This window comes from Sciurus carolinensis, chromosome 1, assembly GCF_902686445.1.
Source record: "Sciurus carolinensis chromosome 1, mSciCar1.2, whole genome shotgun sequence".
Taxonomy (NCBI): domain Eukaryota; kingdom Metazoa; phylum Chordata; class Mammalia; order Rodentia; family Sciuridae; genus Sciurus; species Sciurus carolinensis.
The window spans coordinates 83,517,489-83,536,008 of NC_062213.1; the positions used below are offsets into that span (position 1 = coordinate 83,517,489).

At 33.6% G+C, this 18,520-nt stretch overlaps 1 protein-coding gene across 1 annotated transcript in view; it reads right to left on the minus strand.

The window, feature by feature from the left end:
• The window catches only part of Sntg1 (syntrophin gamma 1), an 863,431-nt gene that overhangs the window by 291,913 nt on the left and 552,998 nt on the right, over positions 1-18,520 (minus strand). The window contains 3 exon segments of the mRNA XM_047561867.1: positions 8,263-8,304; positions 8,398-8,441; positions 9,158-9,215. Of these exon segments, the coding sequence (XP_047417823.1) occupies positions 8,263-8,304; positions 8,398-8,441; positions 9,158-9,215 (144 nt within the window).

Genomic DNA, 18,520 nt, shown 5'->3' on the forward strand with positions numbered 1-18,520 from the left:
GAGGTATCCTTTATAATAAACCAGTAAATGTTTTTCCCTGAGAACCATGAGCTACCATTGCAAATTAATTAAGCCTGAGGAGAGGGTTGTAGGAATCCCAATTTATCTGCATTTGGTCAGAAGAACAGATAAAACAACCTGGGGCTTGCTGGTCTCTAAGGGGTAGGGGACCATCTTGGGAACTGAACCCTTAACCTGTGGGATCTGATGCAGTCTTTAGTGGGTACCATCAGAGCTGAATTCCAATTGAGGACACCCATCTGGTGTCTGCAACTGAACTGCAGGCTTGTTTGCTGGTGGAGAGAAAACCCAACACCTTCCGAAGTCACAGAAATTTTCTGTGTGGATCTTAGAATAAAATATAGCAGGACATTTTCATGGTCTGAGATTAAGAAAAGATATATGAAATAAGATACCACAGACAATAAAACTAAAATATTAAAAACTTGAACTTCATGACAATGGAAAACTTTGAGTTTCAAATGACACTATAAAGGAATTGAAAAGACAATTCCCAGGCTGGGAAAATGTATTTACAAACAGTATATTTGACTTATAGTCAGGCTATATAACAAACTCTTTAAACCAATAAGAACTTAACCCATTTAATAATAATAATAAAAAACCAGGAATATCTCATAAATACAAGAAAGGATATTTTCTCTTATTAGGGAAATACAAATTAAACTCAAACTGTGATACAACCTCATAGGAGGCATTGATAGGTAGACTTGCTTTTTTAATATTTTCATTTTATTTGCTTTTTGTCTATATTTGAATGTATATATGTTAATTCTGGATACTTTTCTTGTATCATTTCTTTGAAAATTGTAGCTCCCTTTGTTTCATTTTCTTTTCTTAATTCTACTGATCTGATATAAAAATTACTTAATTAAATATCCTTTTTTATATTGTCTATTTATTTGGCATTTTATTTCATTTTGGAGGATTGTCAGTTCGTTTTATAATATTTTCACATTTTACATTTCTTTCAATATTGCTGTCAAGGTTTTAATATTCCAGAGTTCTTTTTTCTCTAGATGTTCCTTTTATATATAATGTTGGAATTATTTCACTTACAAAATAATTTCTGCCATCTCTCTAAATTAATTATGATATAACTCCTTTTTTGATGAATCTTATTTTCTCAATTACTGGGCTCTTCTCTGGTATTATTAGTGAGAATCAAACTTGCATTTAGAAAGCCTGAATGGATTACTGTTGGTTATTTCTCATAGGTCAATTATACTCAAGAAGAATCTTCCAATATCTTCTCTTAGTGAAAAAAAAGAAAGGATAGAAATGTGGTTGCCAGAGTTCTGAAGTTCAATGAAGGCAGAGGCAGGACAACTCACTGTCCAAAATGTACATCTCACTTTAGTTTAGTGCCGAGTCTCAGCCATGCCCTCTGCGGTGCCTCAGGGACTCCCCCTGAATTCCATCCAATATCCTGCTCTTGCTAATCCCTTCTCAACTCTCCCTTTTAATGAGCCTGCTATCTCAAATCCTATTGAGTACTATCTGATTGAGTACTGTAGTGAGAATTGCTGATTCTGACAATTCCCACTAATCTACTAACTTTCTATTTTCAAAAACAAAATTAAAAACCCGTGCCTACTGCATTCTTTTCTTTTTGCTCTCTTATCTTTACTATTATTACCTTAAAAGGATCACTTATTGCCGTGTTAATATTTTAGGAGGGAAAAGACATAAAAACATTTCATTTAACCCCAAATCTCTGCACTGAGTTTCTTAAAGATTGTACATTTATAACTTGAGAAGGCCTTAAAATTGTCCTTTTGACATACAATTCTGAAAGGATTAGGTATGTTTTTTCTATACTAAAATTATATCCAAAACCAGGAATTCAAGAGATATTTTTTCCAAGCTTATTTCCATGCACATTGTCACATACACATAACTGGTATTATTACTTCCACATCACATTATATATACATTCTTACATACAGAGATGTGGTCATTTCTATCACACACTTCCCTGAAGACTCCCACACATTCTCAAAATAAGAACATAGGATGTATAACAGATATCTTTCTGCCTGAAGCCATCCAAAATTCCATGTACTATGTGGGTGACCACAGATGTATGGGTATTTAACATCTTGGGCTTTTTTTCTCCTTTCTGATTCTCTATCTCCAATCCAGAAATCATCTGTTACCCAAATAATCTTCAGTAGTAATTTAGACCACCCCAAGATACCTCAGAACTACTTCAGAACATACAATCTAAAAGCCTCTTAGTAAAACTTCTGATAGAGTCTAGGGTTAGATGTAAATTCTAGAAGTCTTCACACCACCTTGGGTCCATAGTGAAGTTCCTATAATGTGGAGGAGTCATGATATTTTCTTTCATTCATAGAGTCTCAAAGACAGTCTCTGAGAGTGAAAGATGAATGCATAACCCTCTTCTGATTTACTTTTTCCACATTCACTAAAATCGCATGGTCTCAACCTGCAAAAAAGTCATCTTTCTGCCAGTGTTTCTGGATGCGTTCATGTGCTTAGCAACCAGGCTTGCTGTTCATCTGCTGCTTTTTCTTCTCTGAATTTTCTTGTTGTGGCTGTTTTTGACCAGCATTACTACTCCCTTTGGGCATTGTGGCTGCTTTTGTTGGGTTTCACTTATTTCACTCTGTACCACAGTGGCAATAAAATGGTTCTGAATGGAGTTTTCTTGAGGGTAGCAATGTGTTACTCATTGCATCATGATACTTTAAAGATTTATTTCCTCCTAAAACATTTTTTCTACAGTTTTATAATTGTTTTTGTTTTTTTCCTAATGAGCTCTCTCCTAGAGACCCAAACATAAATCCATAGAATTCAGGTGCCTGAAAGTAGAAAAACTAATATAAGCAATTATGACAGTTCTCCATATCACTTCTACAATTTCATGACTTTTGAATACACTTTTTGTTTGTTAAGTACCATCGTTTTGGTATATTCAGAGTTTTTTCTCTTTTTAATATATTGCATTACTGTGGTATATTTGTTATAACTGAAGGAATTTTATTGACACATCACTATTAATTTTGCTCTATAATTAAGTCTATAAGAGTTGTCATGTTGTACAGGTTCATGGGCTTTTTGCAAATTTTCATGTTCTTTTAAAATAAAAGAATTGAGCATTGTGGCTATAAATTCATTAGGCATTAATCTACTTTAAATTCTCCATCTTTTGGATGAGAAGATGAAGGCCAGAGAGATTTAGGTTCTTTGTCAATATGACATAGCTGGAAGGCATCTGACAGTTTTAACTTTAGACTTTAAGTTCTTTTTTCTTGCTTTTCAGATTGATCTCAAGATCATTTAAACTGTGTAAAAATTATATAATTTTATAACACACATTCCCCCTCCTTGTTCCAATCTCTGGAGCAGGGGAGTGACTAAGAGAGTTTGCTGAAAGTAAGATTAGAAAATACTATGGTGGTATCTACCTAGGAGTCTCTGTCTTCTCAGTATGACATGGTCTGGATGGGCCTGTGCTCTGGATTCCTCTGGGCAGAAATTGGCTGAGGTCCTACCAAGTCAAAGGTTATAAGAACTGATTTTGTCCCTTTCTTGGGGGGCGGGCAGCAAGATCATGTCTTTGAACTATGCTATCTTTGTTCAAAACAGTAAAACTATGAATAAGGATTTGATGATCAGCAGCAGTCAAGAGATTAACGCACCCATGTCATTAAAGAGTAATCTGGGCCTTCTTGACTCATAACCTAATTTGGGTACAGACATAAATCCAAAGAAATGCAACTGTTAAGGATACCACTGCAAATCTAAGGATTTAAATAGGGCACGTTCTGGACATTTCTTTTCAAAATCAGACACAAGTATGGACAGTATTTCAGATTTTTTTTTGTCTTTGCACTTAACATTTCCCAAATCACTAGGAAATATTAAAAGTTAAATGATTTCATAGTTGACTTTCCTTTTTGGGAGTTAATTCAAAGAAAAAAGAGTCAAATAAATTTTGAATTGTCAATAAAGTATTAATCAACGAGAGATCAAAATCATTTTCTGTATCATGAACAATGTAGTTAGCAGTTAGATAAAGCACAATATGTAACTCAATCACCTTTTAATCTTTTCTCCAAGGTCTAAAATGATTTGTGTGCTGAAATCACATCCTAAGTATATTCCTCACTGATGCATAAAACCACCTAAACTGTTTCTATATATAAATGAGAGCCTCATTTTCAGATGATTTGCCATAACCCTTATAATGTTTTTTTTTTTTCTGATTGAAACTGAAAAAGAACATGTTCTTTCTATTCCAATGGGAAAGTCTGCATTAAGTAAAGCATATATTGTGATAGTTACAATGCTATGCATCAGCATTTTACATTGGTTTTTGTCAGCATTTATCTCATTTTATGAATGTGTCATTTCAATTTATATAATTTTAACTACTTATTCTGTTCTTGGACAATGAAGCCTTTTTAGAGTATCATTCAAAATCATGAATTCAGGATTGGGATGTTAATTATTTACATTTCAAATTACCTAATATTTTCTAATTGTGAGAACCATAGAAACAAAAAAGGAAATGTACCTCTTTTGTGGGGACCCATAAATCTTCAACCTGACACCAGAAAAGTTTCTTTAAAAGGAAACTTCTGGAATCATCTATCCATTCATCTTGCTTTGCCTAATGATGATCTACTCTATTTTAAAAATCTCATTACATAGAAACGTGTTATATTGATTTTTTTTTTTAAATCTCGGTGCTTTTAATTCAACAAACACTTTTATGCAATGGCTAACTCTTATTTCCTATCACCTTTAGTGTTTATAAGTAGATCACCATTTTTGCATTTTACACTTCATTGTAAATCAATAGTTTTCATATTGTTCTCTCCTAATAATTTCCCCCAAGTTTTATGCTTTTATAATTATCAAATTCTAAAAACCCATGGTCTATATTCCAATAAGGTTAGAACTGCTATAAATTTAGTTTATAGTCTTATTATACAAAAGATTCAGTTGCAGTGTGTTTCACATAGTGTCACTCAGAAGTCTTCTTATATGTGATCAGTTTTTGTTAATCAAATGAAGAATATGCAGTGCTTGATATAGATTGCAATCAGTTTAATATGTTCAGGGTATGGGGGTAAGGAAAGTGGTATCAATTTTAAACAACGAGGGGAAGTAGATCCATTTCTCCTTAAAAAAACATTGGTAGAGTAGGGACTTTTCATGTCTTAGATGTAACTCATTCATGGACTACATAACATGTTCACATCAAACTTAAAAAAGAAAGAAAAAAGAAAAGAAATGCCCTATTTGGTGAAAGCTGGACCCTCATTTTCCAAAGGACTGTACACTCTCTCCTGGATGCCTACTTTAGTTCCTGCCTAAAATTGGTGGATAGTGTTCGGGATGTTGAGCAGCAGCTTCAGTAGCTCTGTGGCTGTAGAGACCTCCCATGGATCAGTATGGGTGATATTATGGTTTGGACATGAGGTGTCCACCAAAAGCTCACATGTGAGTTAATGCAAGAAGGTTCAGAGAAGAAAAGATTGGGTTATCAGTGAATTAATTCCATGATGGATAAGTGAAGGAATTTGGGTGTGCCTGGAAGATGTGGGACATTGGGGGTGTGGCTTTGGTGTATGTATTTGCATCTGGTGAGTGGAGACCTCTCTGTTTCCTGACCACCATCTTAAGCTATTTCCTTAGCCACACTCTTCTGCCAGGTTGTTGTGCCTCACCTCAAGAAGAAATGGATCCTGCTGTCTATGGACTGAGACCTCTGAAACCATGATCTCTCAAATAAACTCATCCTCCTTTACAATTGTGATGGTTAGGTCCTTTAGTCACAGTAGTGCAAAAGCTGACTAAAACAGGTGGTACAGAGACACTGAAACAGCAGTGCCCATCAAGAAATGTACCATGTGACTGGCATGATGGCACATGCCTGTAATCCCAGTGGCTCAGGAGGCTGAGGCAGGAGGATCACGAGTTCAAAACCAGCCTCAGCAATAGTGAGGCACTAAGCAACTCAGTGAGACCCTGTCTCTCAATAAAAATACAAAATAGGGCTGGGGATGTGGCTCAGTGGTTGAGTGCCTCTGAGTTCAATCCCTGGTACCCCTCTCCACAAAAAAAGAAATCTGCCATGTGATCCTAGTGAACAATGTGGGATCCCCCTTCCATATAGATCAGAGTTTATAACTTCTATCTAGAAGTGAAAGCGAAACTATTGAAGTCTTCTTAAAAGCGAAACTAATCCGGGCTGAATGTAGAATTTCTAACAGTGTCAATAAATAGAGTAAATGAGTGAAAGAAAATCAACATGTCATATCTGCCCAATTTGTTTTGGAATTTGAAACTCTATAAGGAATATGGTACAACAGCATGCTGTTTCAAAACTACTTACCTCTGTTGAGCTTCTGTGCTTTTTAAAGCCCATATCAGTTAATCTTTAAACATTTAATTAATACATTGATCCCACTGAGATATAGGTTCATTCACTTAGGTAATAAGCAGTGAAGACAAAGGCATCTATTCATTTGCTCTTGGAAAGTCAAAGATTAGAAACAAGTAAGAACATTAGTACCTATATCCCAGAGCTTGAAGGGTTAAGGTTCTAAAAAATTAATTTATTATAAAGAACTATATAAAATTTGCAATACAATCTTGTATTTTCTTTCTTTGAATCGAAATGAACATCATCTGAAGTGGCACCTAATGCATTCTAATCTCTCATTCCACACTAATCTATTTAATCAAAGTTCTATCACAGTTTGTTTAAGCACACTGCCTGCCTCTGAAGAGCAAATTGCAAGCTTGATTCCAACTAACAGTATGTGGTTTTCAAAGGGAATGCACTTTGTGTTTATTTCTTCGAAAATGAGTTTAAAATCATTTTGTACTTAAAATTAAAAACTAAAGTTGGAAGTATCTTTGCTTCAATGGCTATATTTAAAAATTACCTGGGATGCTTCAGAACAGAGAGCTCTGAGCTATGCTGTTCTCTCATTTGTTCAAAAATTTCTTCTACAATGCTTCTTTCCTCTGTGCATATTTGTAGAAAATTTGGGGCTTGAAATACATGTTTTACATTATTTTCAGCACACAGCGGCAATCAGATGGCCCAAATAAGCTTTTGAGAAGACGAAGTCAGGTGGTGAATAGTAACAAAAATTCAGTTACTTATGCCATGTGCTCATAATCAAGAAGCCTTCATAATATCACTACTTGTGAAACTATGGTTTTCTCAGGCACTTGAGTCTGCCACTCTGACATTTGATATATGTTAATATGGGAGAATGGTTTCCTCCAAATAACTTTTAACAGAGGAGCAATGTATCCAAAACCCAAACACACTAGAGCTGTGAGAAGAAAAAGGAATATAGTGTTTTTTTATTTTGTTTGATCCTGTAGTATAAACTTTTAATTATAATTTCTCCTCTACACCTTCCCAGATGAGCTGAAACCCCAATTCAGTGAAGGATCTATGAATACTAATTAACCATGACATACATTCTCCAAATGCCTGATGGTCCTTTCTTTTCCTTTCAGTATCATTTTTTTAAAGTCATTTCACTAGACCCAACAGAAGTTCTTCAACCTCTCTGTCAAAGTAAGTTTAAAAGTCACCTACAATGGACCCAAATCCAATTTCCTGGACCCATCCAAACTTGCTAAATTAGAATATCTAAATCTAGGACCTCAGAATTGCATAATCAGAAACATTCAAGAAAATGCCACAGTAAAAATGAATGTCAACTCAATGCTAAACCGGTCCACCTTGAGATTAAATCTCTCTCTTCTCCACTCCTTGCACTAGAATGCCAATGGGTACACACACACACACACACACACACACACACACACAGTCTTTATATGCTCTTCAATGTGTCCCTACTTACTACACTGTACAAAATTTTACAGAAATAAATTCATTGTTTATAAACTTTTAAATATTTGCAAGGATTGAGAAATATATTTCATCTATAGATAAACTGGATGGACAGCTACTGGAAAAGATTCATGGAAAAACAGGGGAAACATAGCAAATGACCATCCTAAAATATTTTTTTGAAATACATTTCACCCTGGATAGTACTCAGTGATTCATTTCCAGGAAGAAAACATATTAAGTAGAAGAGCACTTGAAAGTTTGATAGCACACTGGATGAATTTTATATCTTCCTAATAAATGAAATGAGAGTTTTTACCACTGCACTAAATTCTCATTTGCACATGCAGAAAAAATATGACATCAGGAAAATGTAAACTTACCACTTCTTCATGTCTGCATTTTCTTACGTTAATTCCATTTATCTGCAATGAAAAGAAAGCATAGCTTCACATAGCATATTGTAAACTGGCTTAATTTTTTGGTTGCACATAAAGTAATAATGATAAAATATATACCTGTAGAATCGCATCCCCAATAAAGAGTAGTCCTGAAAGTTCCGCTATGAATGAAAAAAAAAATTGATTATATACTGACTATTTTCATCTGAAAAATAAGTTGTTTTATTACCATTAATGTAGATTAATGAAACAAAAACTATATGCTTTATGTTACTATCATCTTAAAAGATCCACAAAAATGGAAATTGAAAATAATAATATGATTCAACTCATTTTAATTACTGAAACACAAGCAGAGATATTTCTATATAGTTCCATCATTTCAGATCTTACAGTTGCAAAATACCAATGACTCATCTGGAAGGGTGGCCTAATTTTTTCATGCACTTATACTCATGATGTCTCTGTGAAAAATGTTTGAGAAAAAAATGGAAATAGCTCCAAGTTTATTCATAAACACTACATTGTTTAACTAGTTTCAGTCAATACCACATTTGCTTTATATCTTCTTGTTTTTCCTAGATGCAGTTTCAGAGAAACTAAAAGAAATTATCTGGAATTGACTTTGTTACATATGACTTATCATTCGTTTTATTTGTGGTTTAATGAGATGATTGAAAAACTATACCTAATACAAACATGACTATGTGATTTATTAATGCTCATCCTTGTTCCCATTCTGTGAAGGTATCCCCCAAATCCACTACTTACTGCCTGATCATTGGTATTGTAGATCTCACCAGTCATATACCAATTGTTGAATCACTCTCAACAGCAGTTACAAAGAAATGGCTGCTAGAAAATTATGAAAACTTACCTCTTTGCTCCTTGGAGATTTTTGAAATGACAACTGGAATGTTATGCTCTGCTCCTCCCTAGAAATAGAAAATCATATACTGTATTTTTTAATGTCAAAAGAAAAAAAGAAAGAAACAGAAAAAGAAATCTAGCTAGCTTTCAGTCAAGAAACTACAGGCTTTGATGAGCATGTTCTGTGGACACCAGGCAGAAGTAGGTAGCATTTCCATGTAACTTTAGTAGTTTGGAATTATGCTCATATATCCAATAATTCATAGCAATTAACTTGGGAAGTATTTTTATTTCTCAAACAAGACTAATAATATCATTAAATGCACATGGACTTTGATGTCTTTTGTAGGAATACTATCCATTATAGGAATTATCATTTATGATTCCAAAAATTGGATGATTACATATTTTCATTCTCTGGCTAAGTTATTCTATGCTGGTAACCAAGCATTCTTAGTAGTGCAGAAACCTTCTTGAGTATGAAGTGACCAGAGAGACCTTACTTGCATAAATGTATAACCAAAGTCAGGATGTGCATATGCACAATGGAAACAGACTTATCTGCATTTTCTTAATTTGTATTAGATTCCTGTTTGTGTGAAAACACATATTAAACAAATTACACAATAAAATATACTGCCAAGAATTCTGCAGTAGTGTTTTGTTGTCTGATCAAATGAGATAGGAAAAAGATAATTAAATTCATATAAAGAAAAAGAAAATAAATGCTTAAAATAACTGCATAAATATCCTGTTTCATCATTGTGATAAGGTTGAAAGAAACACCTGAAATATCAAATAAATATAAAAGTATACAGAATAAAATGTTGTATAGAAAGTAAACCTATCACTTTAACAAAAGGCAGTTGAAAAAACAATCTAAATTCCATTAGGGTTGTTCTATTTTTAGAATATGTAACCCTCCTGAGCATTTCTTTTCAGGGACAAAAAAATTATTTTAGGACATGTTTTTTCCCCATGAAAGTTCATTTTTAACACTGAGTATACTTAAATAGAAGACAATTATTTTTGGAAAAAGCAGTAGTGTTCAACTTTTTCTTGACAAGTAAAATCCTTTCCACTGCTGAACTATTAAAAACAAACATGAGATGATATAAATTGTCATGCTCAGTTTGAAATTAGAGCTCCCTGCTCAACACTAATTTTTTTTCTCTCTCTCTTACTATTTCCCACCAACCCAATATGAATTCACCCTAACCTCACTGTGAAGAAAGTCACTAGCATAGGTTATAATGGTTTCTAATTCTAGTCCTACCTTTTGGTCAGTATGGCTTTATAAGCTCTAATCCTATCTCAGATGATCCTAAAATGGACCTGTCTCTCATCGGCCCAGAGTGAGAATGATTTGTGGCTGACAGTATGATAGAAATGAAATTTTTTTTAAGTATACAGTAAACACGAACTAAAGGGTAGCTCCGGCTTAAAGGCAGACTTATTAAGATTTATTAGTGAAATCACATGCATTAAAATGAGATTAGAATAATCCATTTTAAGACCTTTAATATTTATTAGTCAGAGCTGCATTTCGAATCCTCTGTACTCATTTTATTTTTTCCCATTATATGTATCAACTTCTAACTTGCTATAATTTTAATCCATTTCCTACATTTATTACTTATCTTCTTTCTCCTTCCCCTACCTCTAACAAGAAGTTAGCTGCACAAAGGCATTAAAGTTTTTTGGTACTTTGTTTTGTGCATTGATACAATCCCAATGCATAAAATAATGTCTATTAAAAAATCCTGGAAATAAATATTTTCTAACTCACAAGAATGGGTCCTAATTAGAACAAGATAAATAGAATATATATCTTATTCTATACTTACATAATTTTATCAGAATGGATTCTACTACTGTCATGTATAACTAAGAAGAACCAATTAAAATGAGAGAGAAAGAGAGAGAGAGAGAGAGAAAGAGGAAAAAATGCTTTCCCAGTCCTAGTCTATAGTTACTGGTAATTTCTAGAGATACTTGGAAATTGAAAAGAACACGTAAGATGCTCTGCAAGTTCTTAGAAGAAAAATCTGATTAATTCAAATTAATCACCAACTTACTTAAGTTTTAGATAGTAGGATAAGATAAAATAATCAACCAATGGCTGATTAAATAGGTTAAATATATTTGGGGACAGAAACAACATTGTTAATGCCAGTTTTGTCTGTATGGCCTCTTCCCTTAATCTGTTTTTACATTTTGCACTTTTCTCTCAATTCACTATCAAATCAAGAATTTTCTTAATGGTTAGATTTTTTTTTTAAAGAAGTTACAATGGAAGGACAGAAGGATGCTGATTCTTGAGGTCCTTCTAGGGACCAGGCAGCAGGGATAGTGATTTCTGAGGTTTACTCAATACCAACTGTCCCTCAACATTCAGGTTTATAGCTATCTTTTGATGACAAGATGTAACTAATCCCTATTTTGTCAGCATTTCTCTATTCTATGCAAACTTTCTCCTGAAATTAGAGTGGCTTGAGTCCAAGCATGGTTTTGTTCTTTTGTTTTGTTTTGTTTTGTGCTTTTAAATCAGGCATTTGGAGCTCTGAAAGAATTCTTAAACTAATCTCAGAAAATGACTATTGATTAGATAGCAAATTTTAAAACAAAACTCAGAAGATAGAATTCAAACTTTAAATGACTGTGCCTTCATTCATTGGATGAAATGTGAAGGGCAGCCCAGCTCTATTAAAGTTAATTAGATTTAGTTCAGGAGCTAAATGGGGAAATTTAAGGTTTTCCAGGTAAGAGTCAAATAATGTGGCTTGCACTCTTTAAAATAGGTAATAAGCTTCCCATTGCACTTAGAATAAAAATCAAAAGGCTTAACGGCCCTTTGTTGTGTGGCCTCAGCCTTCCTACAGCACAAATCTACACCTCTATCATTCTGAACACTAAAAGATGCCAATATTTACTGTCCTCTCTGCTTGGCATGTTTTTTTCTTCCTTATTTAACCTGGTAAAGTCCTGACCATATTTAAAATTAGGCTAAAAATGTTCCCTCCTCCAGTGTTTCTTTGCCTAAAATAAATTCACTTAGGTAGCATTGAATCATGACTGTGATTTTCATTTATTTACATAATAATTTGATCAGTCTCCTTTCCCACTGGAAAGTAAATGACCCAAGATGAAGACAGGGCTCCCTTTACCCTCTTTTTCCCAAGACATTCCTGGCCCAGGGCTTATAACATGGTTTAGAGAAAGTCTGAATAACCTAAGTACTATTATTCCCAAGTGTAGTAGGATCCAAGACTGGGGAAAGTGATGTAATGTTCCAAACTGCAACCCAGATAACAAAAAATGCATATTTCAATTTTGTAATGTTATTTTTACAAAGCATAACTGATGCTACAGTTGTCTCTATATGAACACTATACAGATTTTGTCTAAAACATTTGAAGGACTCTACGATATGATTTTGCCAACAGAACTGTGAAATACCACCAAATCAAACTTTGAATATGTTTAGAGGATTGAGAATCTTGTCAAATAAGTCTTTTCAGGTCAATATTTTCATTATTCTGATCTATAAGTTAAACAAGCAAGCAAACATATTCTGGGCTCTGGTAAAAAAAGGATGTGTAGACCCACCACTATTCTTCCATTAAGAATAAAGAGAATTCTTGTAAGTGTACAGCAATAGGATAATTAGAGTTAAGAGATGAAGTGAATAGGTATGGGAAAGGCATCTAAAAATATCCTCTGAAAGAATATGGGCAGTACCATTTATCCATTCGGATGCCACCATTGTCTGCCAAATAAATTTGTTTTGGTAAAAATTAATGACCTTTCCAACGTGTAGTATGTTTTCCTTCATATGAAAATCCAAAATAGGAAAATCCGTGGCGACATAAAATGGATTAGTGGTTGCTCAGGGCTGAGGTGGGGTGTGGGGGACTCAAGGATTCATAGCTAAATGATATGGGGTTTCTTCTTAAGGTGATGAAATGTTTTGAAATTGAATGTACTGATGGTTGCTTATATCCACAAGTACACTAAGAATGATTGAATTGCATACTTTAAATCAGTAAATTTATGGTATGTTAATTTTATCTGAGTAAGGCTGTTTAATAAAAAAATATGGTTTTTCAAGTGAAGTGTTCCTATGGTTTTAACTGACTTTTGGGACTAGTCCTTCATCCTGTATTAAAATTGGTTATGTGAATGTTATTTCCCTATTTTTATGTTGCAAAGATACATATTCACTTTGTCTATCATAGAAACTAGTGATCTCTTACTCAAGTAAGAGAACTGGGGGACGGAATATGTATGTCTACTTATATCAACAATTGTTATTTATAGATTTGCTCAGAAATCACTTATGAGTTAAAAACCATAAATTTATTATATCTAGCATGAAGGTACATTTTCATTTGTTAAATTTGATGCTATTAATGGCTAACTGTCAATATAGGAAATTACTTGCTTAATCTTGGTTACTTTTATCCATTTAATTCAGTTTTTAAAAATCCATAATGTGAAAAACATAGAGGAAACATGACTTGTGTCCCCAAGTGTAGAGTTTAGGGATAATTTAGTCCAGGTTTTACAAATATAGGGCATACTTTTTAAGAGTAAGGACTTTGTTAAGAGACTGAATCCCAGGTTTGCTACTTATAAGGATGGATAAATTACTGAACCTCTTAATTTTCAATCTCATTGTCTCTAGAAGGGATAATAATAGAAATATACTTTGCTGAATAATAAAAGTCACATTAAGCAGAATATAAAATATTCAGCTCAGAATCTGACTCAATGAATAGGTCATAAATATCAGCAATTGTTTATAAATAATAAAATGATTAATGGTAATAATTTTTGGTACCGGGATTGAACGCAGAGGCATTCTACCATTCAACCATATGCCCAGCCCATTTATTTATTTATTTATTTACTTATTTATTTATTTATTTATTTATTTATTTATTTATTTATTTATTTATTTGAGACTGGATCTCACTAAGTTGCTTAGGGCCTTGCTAAACTGTTGAGGCTGACCTTGAACTTGAGATCCTCATACTTTAGCCTCCTGTGTTGCTGGAATGGAAGGTATGTACCACCACTAATTATATTTTGGATGCTGCAGAATTAATGTTTCCAAATAGAAATCATTTCTGAGCACATACACTTAGTGGATATAAATCACTTATTGTTTACTTAGGAAAAGTTATATTTGTTGGAAAATACTGTATAAAATATTTCCTAGTAATATTTAAACTATTCTTTCCCTGGAAATAACCAGAGGTATAATTTGCAGATAAGTGGTGCTGTATTTTAAAAAAAATGGGAAATAAATAGCTCTCAAAAGGGCAAGAGAATGACTTGTTTACAATGACTGTCCTCACTGTAATTCTGCTAAGACTGAGCAAAAAGGCCAGGTATTGAATCCTGTATATGATGAAAAATCTTGGGGGTATCTTTGGATGTAGCTGTGAAGACTGATGAGCTATTTATAGAAATTATAATTCCCATGGTCCAGACAAGAGAGATGAACACTAAAGGAAGAGTCAGAAGGACCACAAAGATAGGAGACAAGCCCACCTCTCTGGGAAGAATCAGACAATACCAGTAGGAATTCTGCTGCAGTCATGGAAAACTGGTCAGGTCCAGAGCCCATATGCAAGACCAGCAGGATGCAGAAGGCTTGTAGGAAAATGTAGATGATACCCTAGTTAGTTTGATTAATCTGATATGTTCAAAGGAAGTATTTTCATTCTGAGAACAAAGAGAAAAATATGCAATTAGGAGGACAAGTTTAGTGGGTTTTTTGCCCAGTTATTGCAGAAATTCAGGTATGGATTTTGTGGAAATTGGGAAATATGTAAATAGAAAAGCTTGATCTTCTACTGAGATGCAAATAAAAACAAAACCTCATACAAGGGGTGAGAAAAAAGTCCCACAGGTTGTTGAATTGTGAGAGAGATTTTAAACAAGGAAGAATGAATAATGAAAATGGTCAGGAGTTCATAGTCAAAGGTGAACCTAGGTTATAACAGGTATGAGAATGTCTCCAAAAAGCAACACCACAGTAAAAATAGCAAAAATCAATAAAACTTCCTGGAGAACTGGGAGCAGAAGTTAGAATGTGCAAAAAGCACTTGGAGGGGAAGGAAAACAACTCCACATTGAGGTTTTGGAGTAGGGACCTGCAGATAAAAGATGGTCATTAAAGATACTTAAAGGTCACTTAAAAATAGTAATGGGCCAGGTATTAATATGTAAGACATACTTTCAAACTTCATCTCCTTACATTTAGTTTTCTAATAGATATTTTGTTTGTTTATTTTTTTGGTACGGGATTGAACTCAAGGGTGCTTTACCACTGAGCTATAGTTCTTCAGCACTTTTTTATCTTGAGATGGAATCTCACTAAGTTGCTGAGACGTTTTGCAAAGTTGGTGAGACTGGCCTGGAAATTGTGATCCTCCTGTCTAAACTTCCTGAATGACCGGGATTATAGGCATGCACCAATGCACCTAGCTAAAAACTTATAAGACTTCTTAAATAGCAATGACAAAATAACTATAATAAGGAACAAGAAGGCAGAGAAAAGAACATGATTCTGGTGTAGGCATACCTCTCACAGACAAGAGAATTCCTTTATTTAGAAACTGAGGACGAACTTTACGCCAGGCACTGGGAAGACAGGAGGGAGGGCCAGTCTCATGTGGAACCTCCTAGGTCAAGATATCCTCCACTAACTGCATCAGGGGTGCAAGTCTTCCTTTGAGCTCAAGTCACTGTTTGTGGTTGTTTTGCCTTTATTTTCAATGGACATGGATACATAGATAATTTTGGTCTTTCCTTTTCTTTTTTTATACTAAGGATTGAAGAAGTAGTGCTTAACCACTGAGCCACATCCCCAGCCCTTTATATCTATTTATTTTATTTTGAGACAGGGCTTCACTAAGTTGCTTAGGGCCTTCCTAAGTTGCTGAGGCTGGCATTGAACTTGTGATCCTCCTGCCTCAGCCTCTTGAGCCACTGGGATCACAGGCATGCACCAGCACACCCAGCAGTCTTTACATTTTCATGGTAAAACAAATTTATTACCAAATGTTGAGATGTTATGTATCTAAGGAATAAATTTATCTATGAAGATAAATGAGTGATTACAACATTAACCTCAATGAAATTGATGCTCCAACTGCTTCTGGATGGCTGTGTTCCTCAATGAGTATCTAACACTTTTGAACATTATTTAATAAGTATTTTAAAATAATTTGACAATTATAATTTATAAATAATAATACTTATGACTTTCAAAGAAAAGTCTCATATTTTGTAAGAAATTCTTAAAATGTAAAACAAAAAGTTTCTCAAAGTTAAAAATAATATGAAGAAGGGCAGTATATAATAATTTAAAAGAAAATGATTCGAAACTTACTTAAAATCATATTTTAAAAATTAATGATTTTAAAGATTTAAATTCAATACAGATTCATTTTTTCTGAACTTATTTTTCTTTGTATTCCTTGGGATTTCAGGAAGTTTTGAGAAGACAGCTATCCTCCATATGTTCTGGGTCTCATTCTGACGTTAGCCTTCAAGGAAAGATGTCAAAGTTCTGTAATTAAACTGAATCGACAAACAATGGTCTCAACATTAAACCACCTGCACATTTTTTTTTTTTTGAGAAGTTTCAAAATTGTCTTATACAAAGTGGAGATAAAGGCTGATTTATATCATCTCCAACTACACCCATACAGTGGATTCTGACTGGAGTGGAGACTTAGGAGAGAATAGTCCCATGGGCAGGGATATCAAGAATTTATGGACAGAAGCTTCAGGAATGGCATGTTACCTAAAACCTAAAGACACTGAGGCATGTCTATTAAAAAAAAAAAAAAAAAAAAAAAAAAGGCATATGAGAAAAAAAAAACTGTCACATGAGAATCTTCTTTGCACAGTTGCCTATTGACTTTTTAAGCTCTGATTGCAATGCGGGAGAGATGAGGGATTATCGTCAGGAACAGTGGAAACTGTCAAAGAAAGTCCCAGGAGCTGAGATTTGTCAGGAGCACGGAGCACGGCCAGCTGACCGCTCTAACAGTGTGTGTTAGAGAACCTTAGTGCTTTTGACCAAAAAGAATATTTTGTTACTCCTCAGTCAAGTTTTTTTATTTTTTATTTTTTATTTTATTTATTTATTTTTTAATTGTAAACAAATGGGGTACAACTTGTTTCTCTGGTTATACATGAAGTGAGGCATATCATTTGTGTAATCATACATTTACATAGGGTAATGATGTTTGATTCATTCTGTTATCTTTTTTGGTACCAGGAATCAAACCCAGGGACACTTTACAACTGAGTCATACCCAGCCCTATTTTATATTTTATTTAGAGACAGGGTCTCACTGAGTTGCTCAGGATCTTGTTAAGTTTCTGGGGAGGCTGACTAGTGATCCTCCTACTTTGGCCTCTTGAGTCACTGGGATTATAGGTATGTGATATCATGCCCAGTTTGAAAAAACTTTTTGAAAGGTAAAAACCAAGGTACTCTGTGTTCTGAGTTAAGTGCAATTTTTTTGAAGACCAGTAGGAATCAGAACTATTTTTGTAAATGCCCTTTCAATTATCCACACTATCTTCCTTTGGCTAACTGTAGTGGAGACATTAAAACTTTAATTAATAATTCTCACTATAAAATCTCCAGTGTGAGCTAGCCAACAGTGATTCCTAAGCTGAAGAAAATAAAGACAAAATAATGTATATACATAATTACATTATTGGCTCAGAATTACTCCTGACAGCCATAAATGATTCAACATAAATTCTGCTTCCATTTAGAATGTTTTGTAAAGTTTGTTACATGAAATTTTTAAATTCTTAGATCTAAAGAAAATAGTGTTAATAAATAAGCACAGTAGTTCATCCAATTCACATATAACAAAGAAGATATTTATATCATAGTCTTGCTATTTAAAGTAAAAAAATCATATTTTGATATGCATTAATATAATGAAACATATTTACAAAAAGAAAAAAGAGAAACTCAAACAAGAAATTCAAAATGAAAAGCCATAAAAGCAATCTCATTGGGATGAATGAATACCATTCTAAATAAAATTATTAATGTTTGTTTTCTTTGTTAATGTGTATATAAGAAGTTTGAAATAATTTCCTTTTTTTGTTAAGTGTCCTAGTTATATGACACTGCTCATAGTTCAGTTTTTATTTTTGTGGCTACTATTTTTAATGATAAATTCACACATTTACTTCAGAAAATTATTGTATTATGTGATTGGGTTGAATTAATGAGTATATACACTGAAAAGTTTTATTTAGGAAAATTATTGATGCTAAAAACTGTCTAAGTTAAAGTTTGTTATTTTAGTCAAAATAAAGA